The sequence below is a fragment of the Crotalus tigris genome, unplaced genomic scaffold (assembly GCF_016545835.1).
Source record: "Crotalus tigris isolate CLP2741 ecotype Arizona unplaced genomic scaffold, ASM1654583v1 scf7180000021533.416912, whole genome shotgun sequence".
In the NCBI taxonomy this organism is placed as follows: domain Eukaryota; kingdom Metazoa; phylum Chordata; class Lepidosauria; order Squamata; family Viperidae; genus Crotalus; species Crotalus tigris.
This window is the reverse complement of record NW_024098554.1, coordinates 250,597-265,677: the sequence shown is the minus strand read 5'-3', so window position 1 is coordinate 265,677 and position 15,081 is coordinate 250,597. Positions and strand designations below refer to the sequence as shown.

General features: G+C 41.9%; 1 protein-coding gene across 3 annotated transcripts in view; it reads left to right on the top strand.

The window, feature by feature from the left end:
- The first annotated feature begins 22 nt into the window (after positions 1 to 22).
- RNLS (renalase, FAD dependent amine oxidase) overlaps positions 23 to 15,081 on the top strand; it is a 210,082-nt gene continuing 195,023 nt past the window's right edge. For 2 of the 3 annotated variants that reach the window (XM_039318783.1, XM_039318781.1), the window contains exons 1-4: positions 23 to 177; positions 853 to 958; positions 5,806 to 5,948; positions 6,475 to 6,636. In XM_039318783.1, the coding sequence (XP_039174717.1) occupies positions 57 to 177; positions 853 to 958; positions 5,806 to 5,948; positions 6,475 to 6,636 (532 nt within the window). In that variant the 5' untranslated portion in view covers positions 23 to 56. The remainder of the gene's footprint in view (positions 178 to 852; positions 959 to 5,805; positions 5,949 to 6,474; positions 6,637 to 15,081) is intronic. The other variant, XM_039318782.1, reaches the window with a different exon arrangement.

Genomic DNA, 15,081 nt, shown 5'->3' with positions numbered 1-15,081 from the left:
GGAGGAGGATCTGGTGGGCCGGACCGGCCCGCCTCCTTTGTCTGACGGGTCCGGCCATGGCGCGGATTCTGATCGTAGGCGCTGGGCTGACCGGTAGCTTGTGCGCTGCGCTTTTGCGCGCGGAGTTTCCCCAGCGCCTCCTGCGCATCGTGGTCTGGGATAAGGCGCAGGGCGCAGGTGAGTTGGGCGCCTTGAAGCCGCAGATCTTACGTGTTGAAAGGACACGCGGCCCATTGCGGGGATCCGGGAAGGTTAGTGGCAATCCCGCGCCTGGGGATATAAACAGCCACGCTCCCCGTTTTGCCAGCAATTAATCTGGCACCGAGTGAATTTTACGGCGATCGATAGGACTCCTTTTCAGGATTGCTCGCAAAGGAAACGTGATCCTACACCTGGCTAAGAAATCCTTTCGAGGCACAATTTCAGAGCCAATCTTTCTTTTTAATGAAACTCATTTCCGAGTCGGGCTGCAAGCTTTCCCGGACGAAGCACCATAGGCAAAGCACCCGAGACTTCGGTCGGATTCAGATAGAGGCTAGCGGATTTTAATAGCAAGAACATAAACGCTCAGATGCTACAGCCGTAACTCGGTGCACGTTAAACCCGAAATAAGCTTCCCTGCAAATGCAAATCTCGGTGAGATTCATAGTTTAGATTTGCAGCCGCTGTCATTATCCCAAAGCTTACTCAGCGGCCGTGCAACCCGTGCTCCGCAGGGATTGGTGGTCTGCGGGGGAGGGGGTGTTTCCCTGTTACTAGGCTCAGGTTTGCCCCTCCGGAGAAGCTGATTGGGCACTTGCGGGCGGCGCGCGCGCTAAACGGCTTTCTGTCTCCACGCACGTGACTTTCCAGGGGGAAGAATGTCGACGCGCCGGAGCTCTCACGACCAGGATTGCACGGCTGATCTGGGTGCCCAATATATCACGCGAACGCCCGACAATGCAAAGGCGCATCAGAGGTGAGCGAAAGGGGAAAAGGCACAGGATTAAACGGGAACTCTTTGGCTTGGAAGACGTGTCGATAAGGAAGGGGAGGTCGGTGCTGTTGTAGCAACAAGTGGCAGTTCGTACTTAGGATCATAATGGGTTGGAATGATGTGCAAATTGGTATTGAGCAAAACGGAGGCAGCCCTGAGGTGACTTTGACAAAGATGAGCAGGGATGCGCTATAGATGGGAGTCCGCTAGGAAATCCCAGGAATGTAGTCCAGCCTGAAAAATGGAGGAAGTCAGCAGAAGAAAGCAATGGGGATGGCAGATTACTTCCATAGTTCTTGTTGCCAAGAAAAATATATGGACTTGTCCTCGGAGGCAGCAGGACTTGGGTTTAACTTAAGACCTGATGGTATATAATCAGCCTTTTAGTTACCATTCAAATACATTTTTTTATCAAATGTTCACAGTAAGAATAACTGTGTGCATGGACTTGGTTTCAGTCATGGTTATATGAATGAGGACATGGTGAAGATGTTGCAAATTCATTCTGATGTACAAATGCAGCCTTGAGTTATTTGTATAAATAATAAAGATGGGATAAAAACAAATAAAATTTTGCTTCCAATAAAGAGCTGTGTTAGGTTTGCAACATCACCTATTAAGTAGTCCTCATTTAGCAATTGCCTGGACATCAACAGTTCTTATTCATGACAGTGATGGAAAAGTAACTTTATGACCAAAGTCCACATTTATGACCTTCGCAGTCTGTCTCTCTTTCTTTCTGTCTTTCCCTCCACCCATCATGTGTTCACCATTACATTACAGTCAGGTATGCATTGTTCATTTCTCTACCCCCTCCCCCCAAACCAGGAAACTGCTTGAATAAGTGATATCTTCCTGAGCTACTTTTTTTTCCCCACACCACAAAGGATCCCCTTAAAAGTGTTAAAAAGAGGTAACTAATTGATTAGAATCTGACTGCAGCTACTGCCTGAAACTTTTTTCATTTAGCAACTGTTTTGCTTAACAACTGAGTTGTTGGTCCCAATTGTGGTTGCTAGTTTCAACTTGAGTTGTACTTCCATGTAAAGACTCAGTAATGTTGGAACAGACTCTTTGAAATTAGTAGGATTTTAGGTATTGAGTCTTATTTATGTATAGGTCTGACCTCATCCCATTACCTGTTGTCAGTGGTTCTCTCCAGACTATGAAAACAGCTGATCTGCTGATTTCTGATCAACCTGTAGCTCTGTAACAAGCACAATAGTAGATCATAATATTTTTTTCTGATGAGTAAATCTAAACACATTTAACATCCATAAATATGGTGGGTTCAGACATTGCACATTTAGCTTGCATTTAGTCATTATGTGAATCCATCCAGAAATAGTTTATTCAAAAAACCATAATTAAAGCACACAATATGTGTAGCATATCCTTAATACATTGGCAAGATGGAACATAGGAATCTTTGTGCAAGTCCTCACTGTCCTCACATTTTTTCAGTGTAAATTTGAATAGTCACTAAATGAGTGGTTCTCAACCTGTGGGTCGGGACCCCATTTGGGGTCGAACGACCATTTCACGGGGGTCGCCAAACAATGCAGTCTGCCATTTTTTCCCCTTTTCCTTAGCTGTGCTACTCCCTTATTCTATTGGCTTTTGAAAGCCAATAGAATAGACTCTCTTGAATAGAGTCTAATTCTATTGGCTTTCAAAAGCCAATAGGAATTATCCAGGCTGTCTCTGCCCTGCTGAGCCCGCCAAAAGTCCCATTCTGCAAACGGTGCTGCACCCGTTGAATAGTCCTCGACTTACGACCGGTTGGGAGTCGCAGCATTAAAAAGGTTGAGAACCACTGCACTAAATGAATGGTTGCAAGTTGAGGATTACCTGTAATGCCTATTTTACATTTCCCATAAAATAGTATTTACTTCAGGCATTATGGAAAAGTTAAAGTGGTGACTTATAAACTTTAACTAGTTGCCCATAGCCAAGGCAAGTGTTGGTGAAACTGCTCTCTGTGGAAGACTTTGGAGTCCTTACAGCTTCTCTAGCTTATTGAATATTGGTTACCTCTAGGCTGAATTGCTAGACCATAGTTTGCCAAATAAGCCACAGTTGGCTGGATTCACACATTGCTCTAAACATAATCCATTAATTTAAAGCAAGACCAGTTAAAATTATTCTAGAAGTTCCAGAAATTATTTTCTTTAGTATTCTAAATCAAGGCATCCAAACATGGCGACTTCAAGTCATGCAGGGTGGGGAATCCTGAGAGTTGAAGTCTGCAAGTCTTAAAAGTTGCCACGTTTGGAGATTCCTTTTTAAAACTAATAACTAAACTATTGCTTCTAGAAACAATACTGAGGACAGAGGATAAAGGCCAAATTCTTTTCTACTATAACTTTACCATGACCCTTGAGCAAACATACTGAAGAGTTGCTTTTAGAGAAAGTCACTACATTGGGGTCTCCAGACATAAAACTCCAATGGAAGGAGTAATGTTGCTTACAAATTAAATTATTTCTGTAGATGAAACCTAAAACAGGAAACTAATTAGATAGTGTATTGGAAAACATGCTGCTGTGTGCATTTTTGGAACCAAATGTCAGCTGTGTTAGATTGGGGTCTTTGTAGTGCTGTGAGAAAGGAAGAAGTGAAATTCCCCTTTCATATTGAGCCCTGTGTGCTGATTACTCTAAATAAGAATCTAAATGAAAACTCTGCATTACATGATTTGAAATGAAGGATTTCTGGGTGCAGGAGCCAGGAGATACTTATCTAAGCCCCATGTAAGTGTAATTGCCTAGTAGAGTTATACAAATATTTCAAGAGGATAACTTCAGAAGAGGATATAAAAGAATAACAGAGTTGGAAAGGACCTTGAATGTCTTCTAGTCCAACCCCCTGCTCAGGTAGGAAATCCTATACCATTTCAGACAAATGGTTGTTCAATCGTTTTCTAAAAACCTCCAGTGTTGGAGCACCCACAACTTCTGGAGGCAAGTCATTCCACTGATTAACTGTCAGGAAAATTCTCCTTAGTTCTAGGTTGCTTCTCTCCTTGCTTAGTTATATAATAATTATATATAATGTTTTGTTCTGGTTGAAAATAGTAAACTAACCATTGCAATTCACCAGGACTCATTCATTATATGTCTTTTACAGCTGAACCACAGACTCTTGTGGACTTTTTGGCTTCTGAGGTTTAAATGAATATCCTTCATATTCTTTCAATGTTTCATTCCATCTTTAGTACCAAGAGTCTAGTATATCAGATCTTAAAACTGATTGAAGGTAATACCATAAAATATTCTTCCAGTTAATCTTAAGGCTTGCGTTATTTCTGCAGAGAAGAACATTTCATCTTGGGTGTAATGATTATGGGTCACTCATAAAATTGTTCTTATAAAAAAAAAAAGCCAATCTTCACTTTTGTAACACAGATGATTTGCTGTCTAGTTATGGATTTAATGCATTTGTTTAATGGTTCCAAGGCTGTAATTTCTGTAGACAGCTTATAAAATGGCATACTATTTTGCTATCAAGATCTCAGAAGGAGATGGGACCATGACAAAAATGGAACATGATTTAATTTGAATTAAATATGGTCATTTAATATAGTTAGCCCTGAAATAAGTAATAATTTCTTCTTTATTCTCTTTCACTTGATCACTTTACTTTTATATTCATCTGGATAACATTTGATATCCGAATCAACTTCAACTGATATATGTATTTCATTCTGCCTCAATAATAATAATAATAATAATAATAATAATAATAATAATAATAATAATAATGTTGGAAGGGACCTTGGAGGTCATCAAGTCCAACCTCCTGCTCAGGCAGGAAACCCTATACCATTTTGGACAGATGGATCTTTTTGCTCTCTATTTCTTCCATCTTGTAGGATGTTGTCCAAATTGGTTTAGGTAATTTAATTAAGGGGCAAATTTTGAAAGCAAGCTATAATTAATGATTGATGGAACAATGATCTAAAACAGGGGTCTCCAAACTTGGCAACTTTAAGACTAGTGGACTTCCAGAATTCCCCAACCAGCATGAATTTGAAGTCCACCAATCTTAAAGTTGCCAGTTTTGGAGACCCCTGATCTATAACTATGAATTTCTATCTTAAATAACTTTTTAAATCATTTAAAAGTCAGCCAGTTAAAACCAGTAGTATAATCTAAAATCTGTACAAGAGCAGTCAAGAGCAGATTAACTAGTTAACAGATTAACTGTAAGGACCCACTTCAATCCCACATCTTAAGAAAGCAGAACTCTTGGAAACAATTTCTTCCAACAGGAACTTTTATTAAGAATAGTTGATAGCAGGCATAATAGACAGGACCTGAGGGATTCCCTTACTTATTGATTACTTTAAAGTGTCCCTAAACAAACCCCACCCCATAGTTCAGCCGGATGATTCAGACCGGCCAATCCCCAGGTGTTAGGTCCATCGTGGGAAAGGGGAGATAACATCAATCCAGCTCCCTTTGTAGAACTGCGATGTTCTACAGTTTTTCACACCTCCTTTCGAGAACTGAGAGATAAGCCAGGTCCCTGAGGTTTGTACTTCTCCCCCCCCCACTTTTCCTAGCTGCCTGATTAGGGAGAAGGTTCAGAGAGATGCATCGTGCAGGAGGCAATTTGTTACATTGTAATGGATAGCAGACACCAGTCAGTAACCAAAAGGTTACATTGTAGCGAATAGAGGAAGTGAAAGCAATAAGCTCAAATGCATATCCCCCTCCCCCTTGGAAGTATGGCAGAGTCCAGGGAAAGGTGAGATTTGATTTTAGCTCAGAGGAGATAGATAGAAATGAAATATAATTGGATTCTGACATTAACTCTCTTTTTAGCTTTTATGAAGATTTGTTTTCTCATGGAGTCCTGAAGCCATTGACTGCCCCAGTAAAAGGAATGGTGGTGAAGGAAGGAGTAGATAACTTTGTAACACCCAAAGGAATTTCATCCATTGTTAAACATTACTTAAATAAGGCAGGTAAGCTTCAGATGTATTGTTGATTTTTCTGTTTTTTTATAATAAAATTCACTGAAAATGCTTGGGGGGCTTCCGCCAGAGCCAGTGTTAAAAAGTCAAAATAGAAGCAGTAATAGAGTGATCAAAACCCCATTACTTTTTGGTATATGCGTAAGACATATTAAAATAAAAAAGGAAGGAATTTTGATCACAGTTGCAACCTCCATCTTGGCATTTATTATTCCACCACACACAGAGAGAGACACAACCAGTCTTGCAGGTGCCCCATCTTGGGTGTGGGTGTGGGTGATTAAAAAATGAAACTTCACATTCATCCTCATGTTGGTATGAATGACGAAATATCTTGATACAATCAGTTTTTAAAATGATCTGGTATCATTGTTTCAGCTCCCAGATTTTGTCCCTTTTCCCCTGCGTTGCCGATTATATTTATTTAATTTTTTATTTAGTTATTTAATTTAAATTTATTAGCTGCCTAACTCCAAAGGGATGGTAACATCTGTTAGCTTCTCTCTTTCTTTCTCAGCAGACGCAGATATCTTCTACAATCACCATGTTACTCAGATCTGCCTCAAAGATGGAAAATGGGAAGTGGGCACCAGTACAGGATCTTTTGACCACTTTGATACAGTTATTCTCACAATGCCTGTCCCACAGATTCTTCACCTTCAAGGGGATATTACAACCAGTGAGTTTCCACACTCAGTTTTTGTTTTATTTAGTTCATAGGTTGCTCACAAAGAGGTTATCTTCATATAATCCTCAGAGGTAGTTTGGGCAAAAGATGATTTCCTGTTACTTCAAGCACCATGGCCAAATGAAAATTTGAACCATGGTCTTCTTCACTCTAATCCAGACTCCTAAACACAATATCACCTTGAGTGTCCATCAAAAAAGTTCCCCTTTTTATGACTCATTTAATATGCAGGCCTTTTTTTTTCCTTTCAAGAAGTCATTTTCTTCTGACCTATATCTGACGCATAAAAAATGTGAGAATATTTGTAGTCTTAAAAGTGTGCCATTTACATAACATAAAACTCTTAATTCACTCAAGTGGTAGGATCTGGAAGCTTGGCGAGTTGTTTAATTGTTTCACAATATTCTGAGCGTGTTTTATTTTATGATGAGCTAAACCTTACTTGTTTCAAACTGAAAGGTGCAAAACAAGAAGGATCCTTAACAAACGAAGTGAAATGTTGAAACTTTTGTATATGTCTTGCTTTCTTCTACTGCCTGATTAGGGAGTTAGCTGCTAGGATTGCAGCTGAGAGATTTCAAAATAGCGATTGTGGATTGTAATTTGGAGCACTATGTGTGCTTACATTTAATACCCTTATACAGAAATACTCAATTTGAAAGCAATACTGCCATTAGAGTTTGTGGTCATCACTAGAGACTTTTTGTGGCAAAAAAGAGGGCTTTTTTGTCTGAGGCACTGTATCTGTGGATTCTCTTTTCCAGGAAAATAGATCAGATTTGATGCCATTTCAGTATAGGACAAATGGTCTTTTTATTTCATTCTGTACACTGGTTTCAATTACAGTTGCATCTGTCCTGGTGAACACTTGTTTTAATCCTATTTTTGCTATTCCATGTATTTGGAATTGCATTGTTATAAGCTATCCTATGAGTTTTTATTGAAAAGTATTGTAGAAGTGCTTTACATACATCAATTTCTTAAATGTGTTATAGTCACTTTATCTCTGTCTTAACATTCTGCATGCCAAAAGATTTAGAAAAGGATTAGATTTGTATTTCTAACAAAATGATTGGACATCATCCTTTGCCATACCTGAAAACAGCTGAATAATTTGAAGGATGACAGGGAACTATAGCAATCAAGAGACAGGTATTTTTATCTCAAATACCACAGAGGAAGTGGGAGAGAGGGAGTGAAGGAGGCAATAAATAACAAAACTTAATTTTTGGTATCAATAAAAATGTAAACTTATATTACTGCTTTTTCACATCTGTACTTTTGTTTTATAAGGAGGTTTACATTGGGACAGTGAGATCAGTGATTGATATTTTTTTAAAATGTTGGCTGATTTAGGATGCTTTGAATTGAGCTTGTTTATCTTTGCTGTTTCTTTATGTTCTTAGTGCGGTTGCTATGAGCTACCCAGAGTTATAATACATAAGATTACTGGCCACGTAAGTCTCTTACATGAATAAGTAACATTATGTATATCATGATTTTGATTAATCAGCTAGATCAGACATGTCAAACTCGTGACGAGTGACGTACCGGAACTTTTTGCCCATTGCCGACAATGGGGTGGACGCATTTTCCTTGTGACACGACAGTTTGATACCCCTGAGCTAAATCATAGAACTATCCGATGTTTAGAGTAGAGTCATTCCAAGACATTGTTCATTATCTGCATTCTATTCAGCTGAAATTCTGTGGATTTTAAACCCATCTTTTAAATACTTGTTCTAGATAGGCAGATAGATGCACACTTGTGATGTTATGATGTGTCAAACTCGCAACGTGATGTCACGCAACATATCGGGACGGTTTTGCCATTGCCGGCAATAGGGTAGGCACGGTTTCTGGATGACGTGTCTGCCCGCAGGCTGACAGTTTGACATCCCTGCCTAAGGGGCAATAGAAGAAAGGGGCAATAGAAGAGTGCTGTGTTTTGTATTTTGGCTTTAGCGGTTTCCTTATTCATCTAATTTTATTTTTCATTATAAATATTGGGTGTGTGCTGTTTTTCTTGTATACATCTGCAATTGATGTATTTGCCAAAGGAACAGATAAATAAGATAAGCTTTCAATGCTGTTGATTAAGGAGGGTCTTCATATTTGGAGATATTTTCTCCTCTGATTGCAGCAAGTTGAACAATTGAATCTAATCCAGCAGCACAGACACTTTTACAATTTCAATGTTATTTTTTTTTATATGTCCCTACAGAATTTTCATTGTTGAAAATGCGTATGTTGAATTCTAATGTGAGTCCTTTCTCAAAATCCTGTTTCACGTTTCTTTGCATTGTATTTCCCCTGTGTGAAAAGTATTTGGCATTTGAAGGGTTAACATTTTGTAAACCTGGAAACAGTTTTTATGTTGCACTGGAAGTAATTTTACAACAGATGAGGCAATTTTGCACCTTAGTTGCAGTACTTGAATGAGTCAGTGGATGGCAGCCTTCTAATAATCTTTCAAAGGGCTCAGTAAAATGTAAGCTGCCTTCAGAATGTGGTATATAAAATGCTAGCAGTTAGCAGATTTTTGATCTTTCAGTTAACAATTTGTTGCATTTTAAAAACTTAAAAGTGGAAAGATAAACATTCTGCTGATGTTGAAAGGCTTCTTTAATTTTTGAGAAACTAGTTATTATAGAATAGTAATATTCTAATACAGGCACAATAAAAAAGAAATCCTAATTTTTCCATCATGTTTAGTGCATTTTGTGCTTTGTGAAGTATATCCATGAACATTCTTGGAGACTTTGGGCTAAATTGTGAACTTTGAAAAGCCTTCCGATTGAAATGAGATTAGATAATTTTGAAAATTCTGCCTGGGCTGTTCAGATATGTTATGTGGCATATTTTAGATTATGCCATCACACATGCACATGTTTATAAAATATGTATAATTTGGTTGTAAGAGTTATTACAGATCTGCTGAAGGAGTTCAGTGAAAATTGATTTTTTCTCCTCTAATCCCAATATACTTGGTTTCATCCTTACAATTTCTCTGAAATGGAGTGTGCTAGTAGAGCAAATGGCATATACTACTGCATGTCTTTTTTCTAATGTTAGAAAAGTTGAGGAAGGGAGTGTAATATGCCTTCTAATGGGCTCCTAATGTTACATTTTCAGCCTTTCTAGCTGTCTTCATTGAATTTCACTTTACTTAACATTTTCATATCACGCCAAACCAGTACTTTGGTCATGGTGATTTAAATAAGCCATAGTAACCTAGTCTAAATATAACATTGCGTTTCAGTGGAAATATTCATAGTCACTCGTGAACAGGGAGGCTTATAAATTCATCATTATCATGATCATTGATTTATGAATGGAACTCAGATTTCTTTTTAAAAAAACACAATATGTAATTATTTTTCCTGATCCTTGATACTATGTTATCCCTTGAATCATGTAATAATAATAATACCACCACCCTATTCGGAACTGCCTATATACTCAAACACTACCTTAATAGCTGTTATGTCCTTGGTTAGGACTTGAACTATTAAGTTTTTATCAATCCCAGACTGTGAATCAAATTGAATATTAAATCGATCATCATGATGATGATGATGATATACCACTCTCTCCGTTTCTACCCTCCCAGTATGAGAAACAGTTGCATATTAAGTTGAATTTTTTTCAGCTTCATAGAAGCTCTGCTCCATTGTTTTTTTTTTCTTGGAAACTGTTTCCTGTGAGCTTCAACTGAGCCATCAATAAATTGTTTCAGCTGCTTGGGGATAGATCACAGAGATTTCAGAATCACTTGGGAAGCAGAAGTCTTGTGGAGTAGACTGGAGAAGAAGAAATGAGTGTATAACGTAGTGCAGTGAGTGAACCCAGTCTTTCAATGATCTCTTTCCTTATCCTCACTTTGATTCTTTGGAGAATAATGGATTCAGTTAAATCATAGTATGTAACAGCATCTTAACAATCTTGGCTGATTTCAAAAAAAGCTAAGTAGGGTTGGGTGAAAGTACTACAAAGATAAGTCTACTGGGAAACCCCAGGGTTCTAAGCTAGGCTGAGAAACTGAAAAAGGCACCCTAGAAAAAAGCAGTCAAAACAATTTTTATGTTGCTGATGATAAAACTGAATGTCCATTCCATGAAATTTCTTGGAGTCCAGTTCAAGCTGAAGGAACATTTATGTTTATAGTTGTAGGAGTTTTTAATATTCTCCAGCATTGGAGATGGATAATCCACCAATTACAGGTTGAGACTGTATTCCTGCCCAATCAGATCAGTCAGCCAAAGTTGCCACGTCCATCCAGGACCATGAGATTCCCAGTCTTGACTGATCTCGCCCAGGAATCAGACGTACAACTTTGGCTCCTAGGCAGGTATAGTTCTCTTCCATTGGTGGATTATCTTTCAGTAGCTGAGAGTTCTTAGGTTAAGGTTAATTTAAATTAAATTGGATTTAATTGATTGAATTATTTTAAAATTCTTCCAAATTACAGAGTTTGAAATTCAGACTTTCAGAGGGATATTCACCCTCGTTAGAAAAGGGGGGATTCCCTTAAACCCCCTCCCTAACCCAACCCCCAACCCTCCACTTACCCACGTCGACAGCCTTTAAAAAAAAAAAAGGAAAACAAGCCGATCGGCTGAGCTGCGGCTTTAAGCCCAGTTTTTGAATAGCAGCCGCTGTTTTAGCTTCGCGGAGGTAGCGAAGGACTAGTGGGGCGCATGCGGGGAGGGAGGTAGCTTCGGAAGTTTTTCTCAGGTGGCGCGAGTCAGCTGGAAAGCGAAACGCCGCCTTTTAAATTGCCAGGCATTCCCCGGGTTTTTAAACAAGCCGCCATTACCGGGGCAGCTCAGCACACGCGCGGCCTTTGTTTCCAACGCACGTGGCACAGGCAATAGGGGAAGCTTCTGCGCAGGCACGGCAGCCATTTTAGCGCACACGCAGTAGCCTTCTGCTTGCGGCAGCCATTTTTTTGAATACAGATTGCCATTGAGCGTGCACAGCAAGCAATTGCGCACGCGTGGCCAGGTTCCTCTCTCCGGGACTCAGAACAGGGAACTCAATAATTCTGAAGCACCCTTGTCGGTCCACGGGAAAAGGTACTAGAGTAATAAGACTCCTTGCTGACATTTTAAACATTAAACATTGTAAACTTGTTGAACATTTCACACAGGAAGCAAATAGGAGTTCATAGCTTCTTATTCCAAGTTTTGGTGCCTCCTTGCCTAGAATAAGCTAAGTGTTTTTGCACAACTAACTAAATTAAGTTGTCTTTGGCTCCATCTGGACCTCGGGCTCCCCATTAGTGGCCCGTATGTTTCTGGATTTTTACTGGTGAGCTCCAGACATCCCCAGTCGTGTGCCTGCCCTTAACCACTGCAGTCTAAGCAGATTCCAGGCATCCCCATTAGTGTGCCTGCCCTCATCCGCGTTCAGCAATTATTTCAGACCAATCTCAGAGTCTGTTTTCCTGGGTTTCAGGTGTCCTCTGTAGAGCGCCTGTTCTTACTCAGAGTAGACACTCTCCTACTACCGGGGTTCCCCTATCGTGACCCTGCATAGTGGAGAATGGAGGAAGCCATCATTCCGTCTACTGGAACCTTGCCTTCAACTTCGGGAGCACCCAGTTCAGAGAGCTCTGAAGTCTCAACAGCCTCTAAGATCAAGGCTGCCAAAACATCATCCAAGAAGGCAGACAAACAGGCAATCAGAAGGCACCAAGCCCTGGAAAAAGAATTCAGTAGAGCTCAGAAAAGGGGCAGAATAGAAAAGTGTCAAAATGGGGGGATAGCTCCCGAACTACCACTGGGGGTCTCATCATCCCCACTGGGTGTTTGGTCTACTGGGGATTCATCTCAGTCTCCAGCACGAGGTGGGACAGGTGAGTTCTCATCTCTTTCCCGATCACCCTTACCACGTAGGACACAGGGGCCTCCGGAGACCACATTAACTCCGGCACCAGCAGGGACGCAGGTAATTACTACCCCACCTGCTCTGATGAGGGACCTACTAGCGGCCTTAATAGCGCAGGCGGTTGACCGCGCATTTGAGACCAGGGCCTAGACCACCAAGCCGAAGCTGCAAAGGCATAGATCTGGGAACCGGGAGGAAGCAGAGGACCGACTGGAACCCTCTTCCCCCTCAGACTCGTCGATCTCCGAGGATTCTTACCTTGACCAACCAGGTACGTCACAGGAGATCCAAATGTCCGAAGAGGAGGACAACTCACTGAGGTGCCCTCCTTTAACGGCCTTTTTAACCCCTCTCTTTTTGTCACCATACTGCGTAAGGCAGAATCCACAGCCCATCTTGGTCAGGGGACTTCAGTGGAACCCATCACAGTCGATACGGACGCCAACCCCAGGTTCGCCGAAAAGGTAACCATTCAACACCGCATACCATGTCCGACCCTGTTCCTAAACGCAATAAAGAAACAGTGGTCATCACCCGCCTCCCTCCTTCTTCCCAGCAACATGGACAAGAGGCTATTCAATGTAGCCAAGGAGCTGGAGGGAACATTGGAGGTACCAGCGGTGGACAAACCCATAGGGCCCCTGGTATCGGACACAGACATATCAGGGGATTTTTCAGAGGCTCTTAAGGCCGAAGACCGAAAGGGTGAGTCCGCCTATAAGAGAACGCACCAAGCAATAGCATGGGCTACTAGGGCAGCTACCTCCGCCTCCTTTTTCACCAGAGCCACGCTTTGTTGGCTCCAGGAATTACAAGGCCGAGTCCCTGTGGAGGACATCCGCACCCAACAGGAACTCAGAAAGATGATAGCAGCCATGGAATATGCGTCGGACGCGACACTCCAAGCGGCCAAATATTCAGCCAGAGCAATAGCGTCAAACATCACGGGCAGACGCCTTCTCTGGCTAAAACATTGGCAGGCCGATGCCAAATCTAAATGGAAATTGGCTTCGGCTCCATACCAAGGAACCAAATTGTTCGGGGACGCGCTAACGCCCTACCTAATAGAGAACAAGGACAAGCGCAAGGTCCTCAAACAGATTCTCAAAAAGCAGGACAGGAGACCCGGTTTCTTCGGAAGGAAACAGTCCTTTCGCACAGAAACCAGTTTCAATTATCATCACAATCCTTCCAGCCTAGGCAGGATAGATAGAAAAGACAAACGGATAGACAAAACACAAGGCATAGACAGGCGCAAGGAAGGTGGCCCTTTCGGGGAAGTAACCGCCCTTTTCGCTGTACCAGATGACTCTCCCTCAGACCTTCCCATAGGGGGCAGGCTCGCACAGTTTGCCCTCCAGTGGGAAGAAACCACCACGGGCGTATGGGTCAGAGACACCATACGCCACGGTCTCTCCCTAGAATTCTTCTCCAATCCCCTGAACCGCTTCCGCCCCTGCCCCTGTCCCGCGAACCCAACAAAGAGAAAACTCGTGAACGAAGCCGTTCAACACTTACTAAGCATACGGGCCATAGAACCGATGCCTGTGGACCAGAGAGGTCAAGGATTTTATTCCATTCTCTTCATGGTCCCGAAACCATCAGGGGGGTGGAGAGCCATTCTGGATCTAAAAAGGTTAAATTTCTACCTAACATACCGCAAATTCAAAGTGCAAACGCTGCGCTCCATCCTAGGAAGCGTAAGAAAAGGGGACTTCCTGACCTCTATCGACCTCACGGAGGCATACTTACATATACCCATCTCTCTGGCTCACCGCCGGTTTCTACGGTTCGCCTACAGGGGACATCAATTTCAATACAGAGTGCTCCCATTCGGCCTATCATCAGCGCCCAGGGTGTTCACCAAGATACTGGCGGTTTTGGCAGCATATCTAAGGTCAGAGTCCATTGTTACTTGGACGACATTCTAATCCAATCAACGTCCGCCCACCATGCTCAGGCGGATCTAAAGTTAGTAGTGAAATTGCTGCAGAATCACGGCTTCTCGGTGAAATTCCTTAAGAGCCACTTAACTCCGACGATGAGGATACTGCATCTTGGAGCTATCATAGATACAGTGGAGTGCAAGGTGTACCTCTCCCAGGAATGCCTCAGCAGCATAAGGGAAACAGTAAAACAGGTAAACCGTGGTCAGTCAGTAACACTAGTCTGTCTTTCCCAGTTGTTAGGGAAGATAATCTCGACCATAGCAATCGTCCCATGGGCAAGACTACACTCAAGGGAGCTACAGTGGTTCATGCTTCCGTTTCAGAGGCAGAAACTCAGTGCATCCCGAAGAAGGGTAAGACTACCACTAGGGGTACGACACTCTCTCAAGTGGTGGCTATCACCGGCCCTTCTCAGAGGCTCACACTCAGGGAACCAGACAGAATAGTAATCACAACCGATGCAAGCCTGTTCGGCTGGGGAGCTCACCTGGGGACCAGGTGGGCACAGGGCCGCTGGTCAACAGTGGACCTCCGGCACAACATAAACTGGCTCGAACTCTGAGCCATCCACCTAGTGTTAAAACATTTCCAGGAC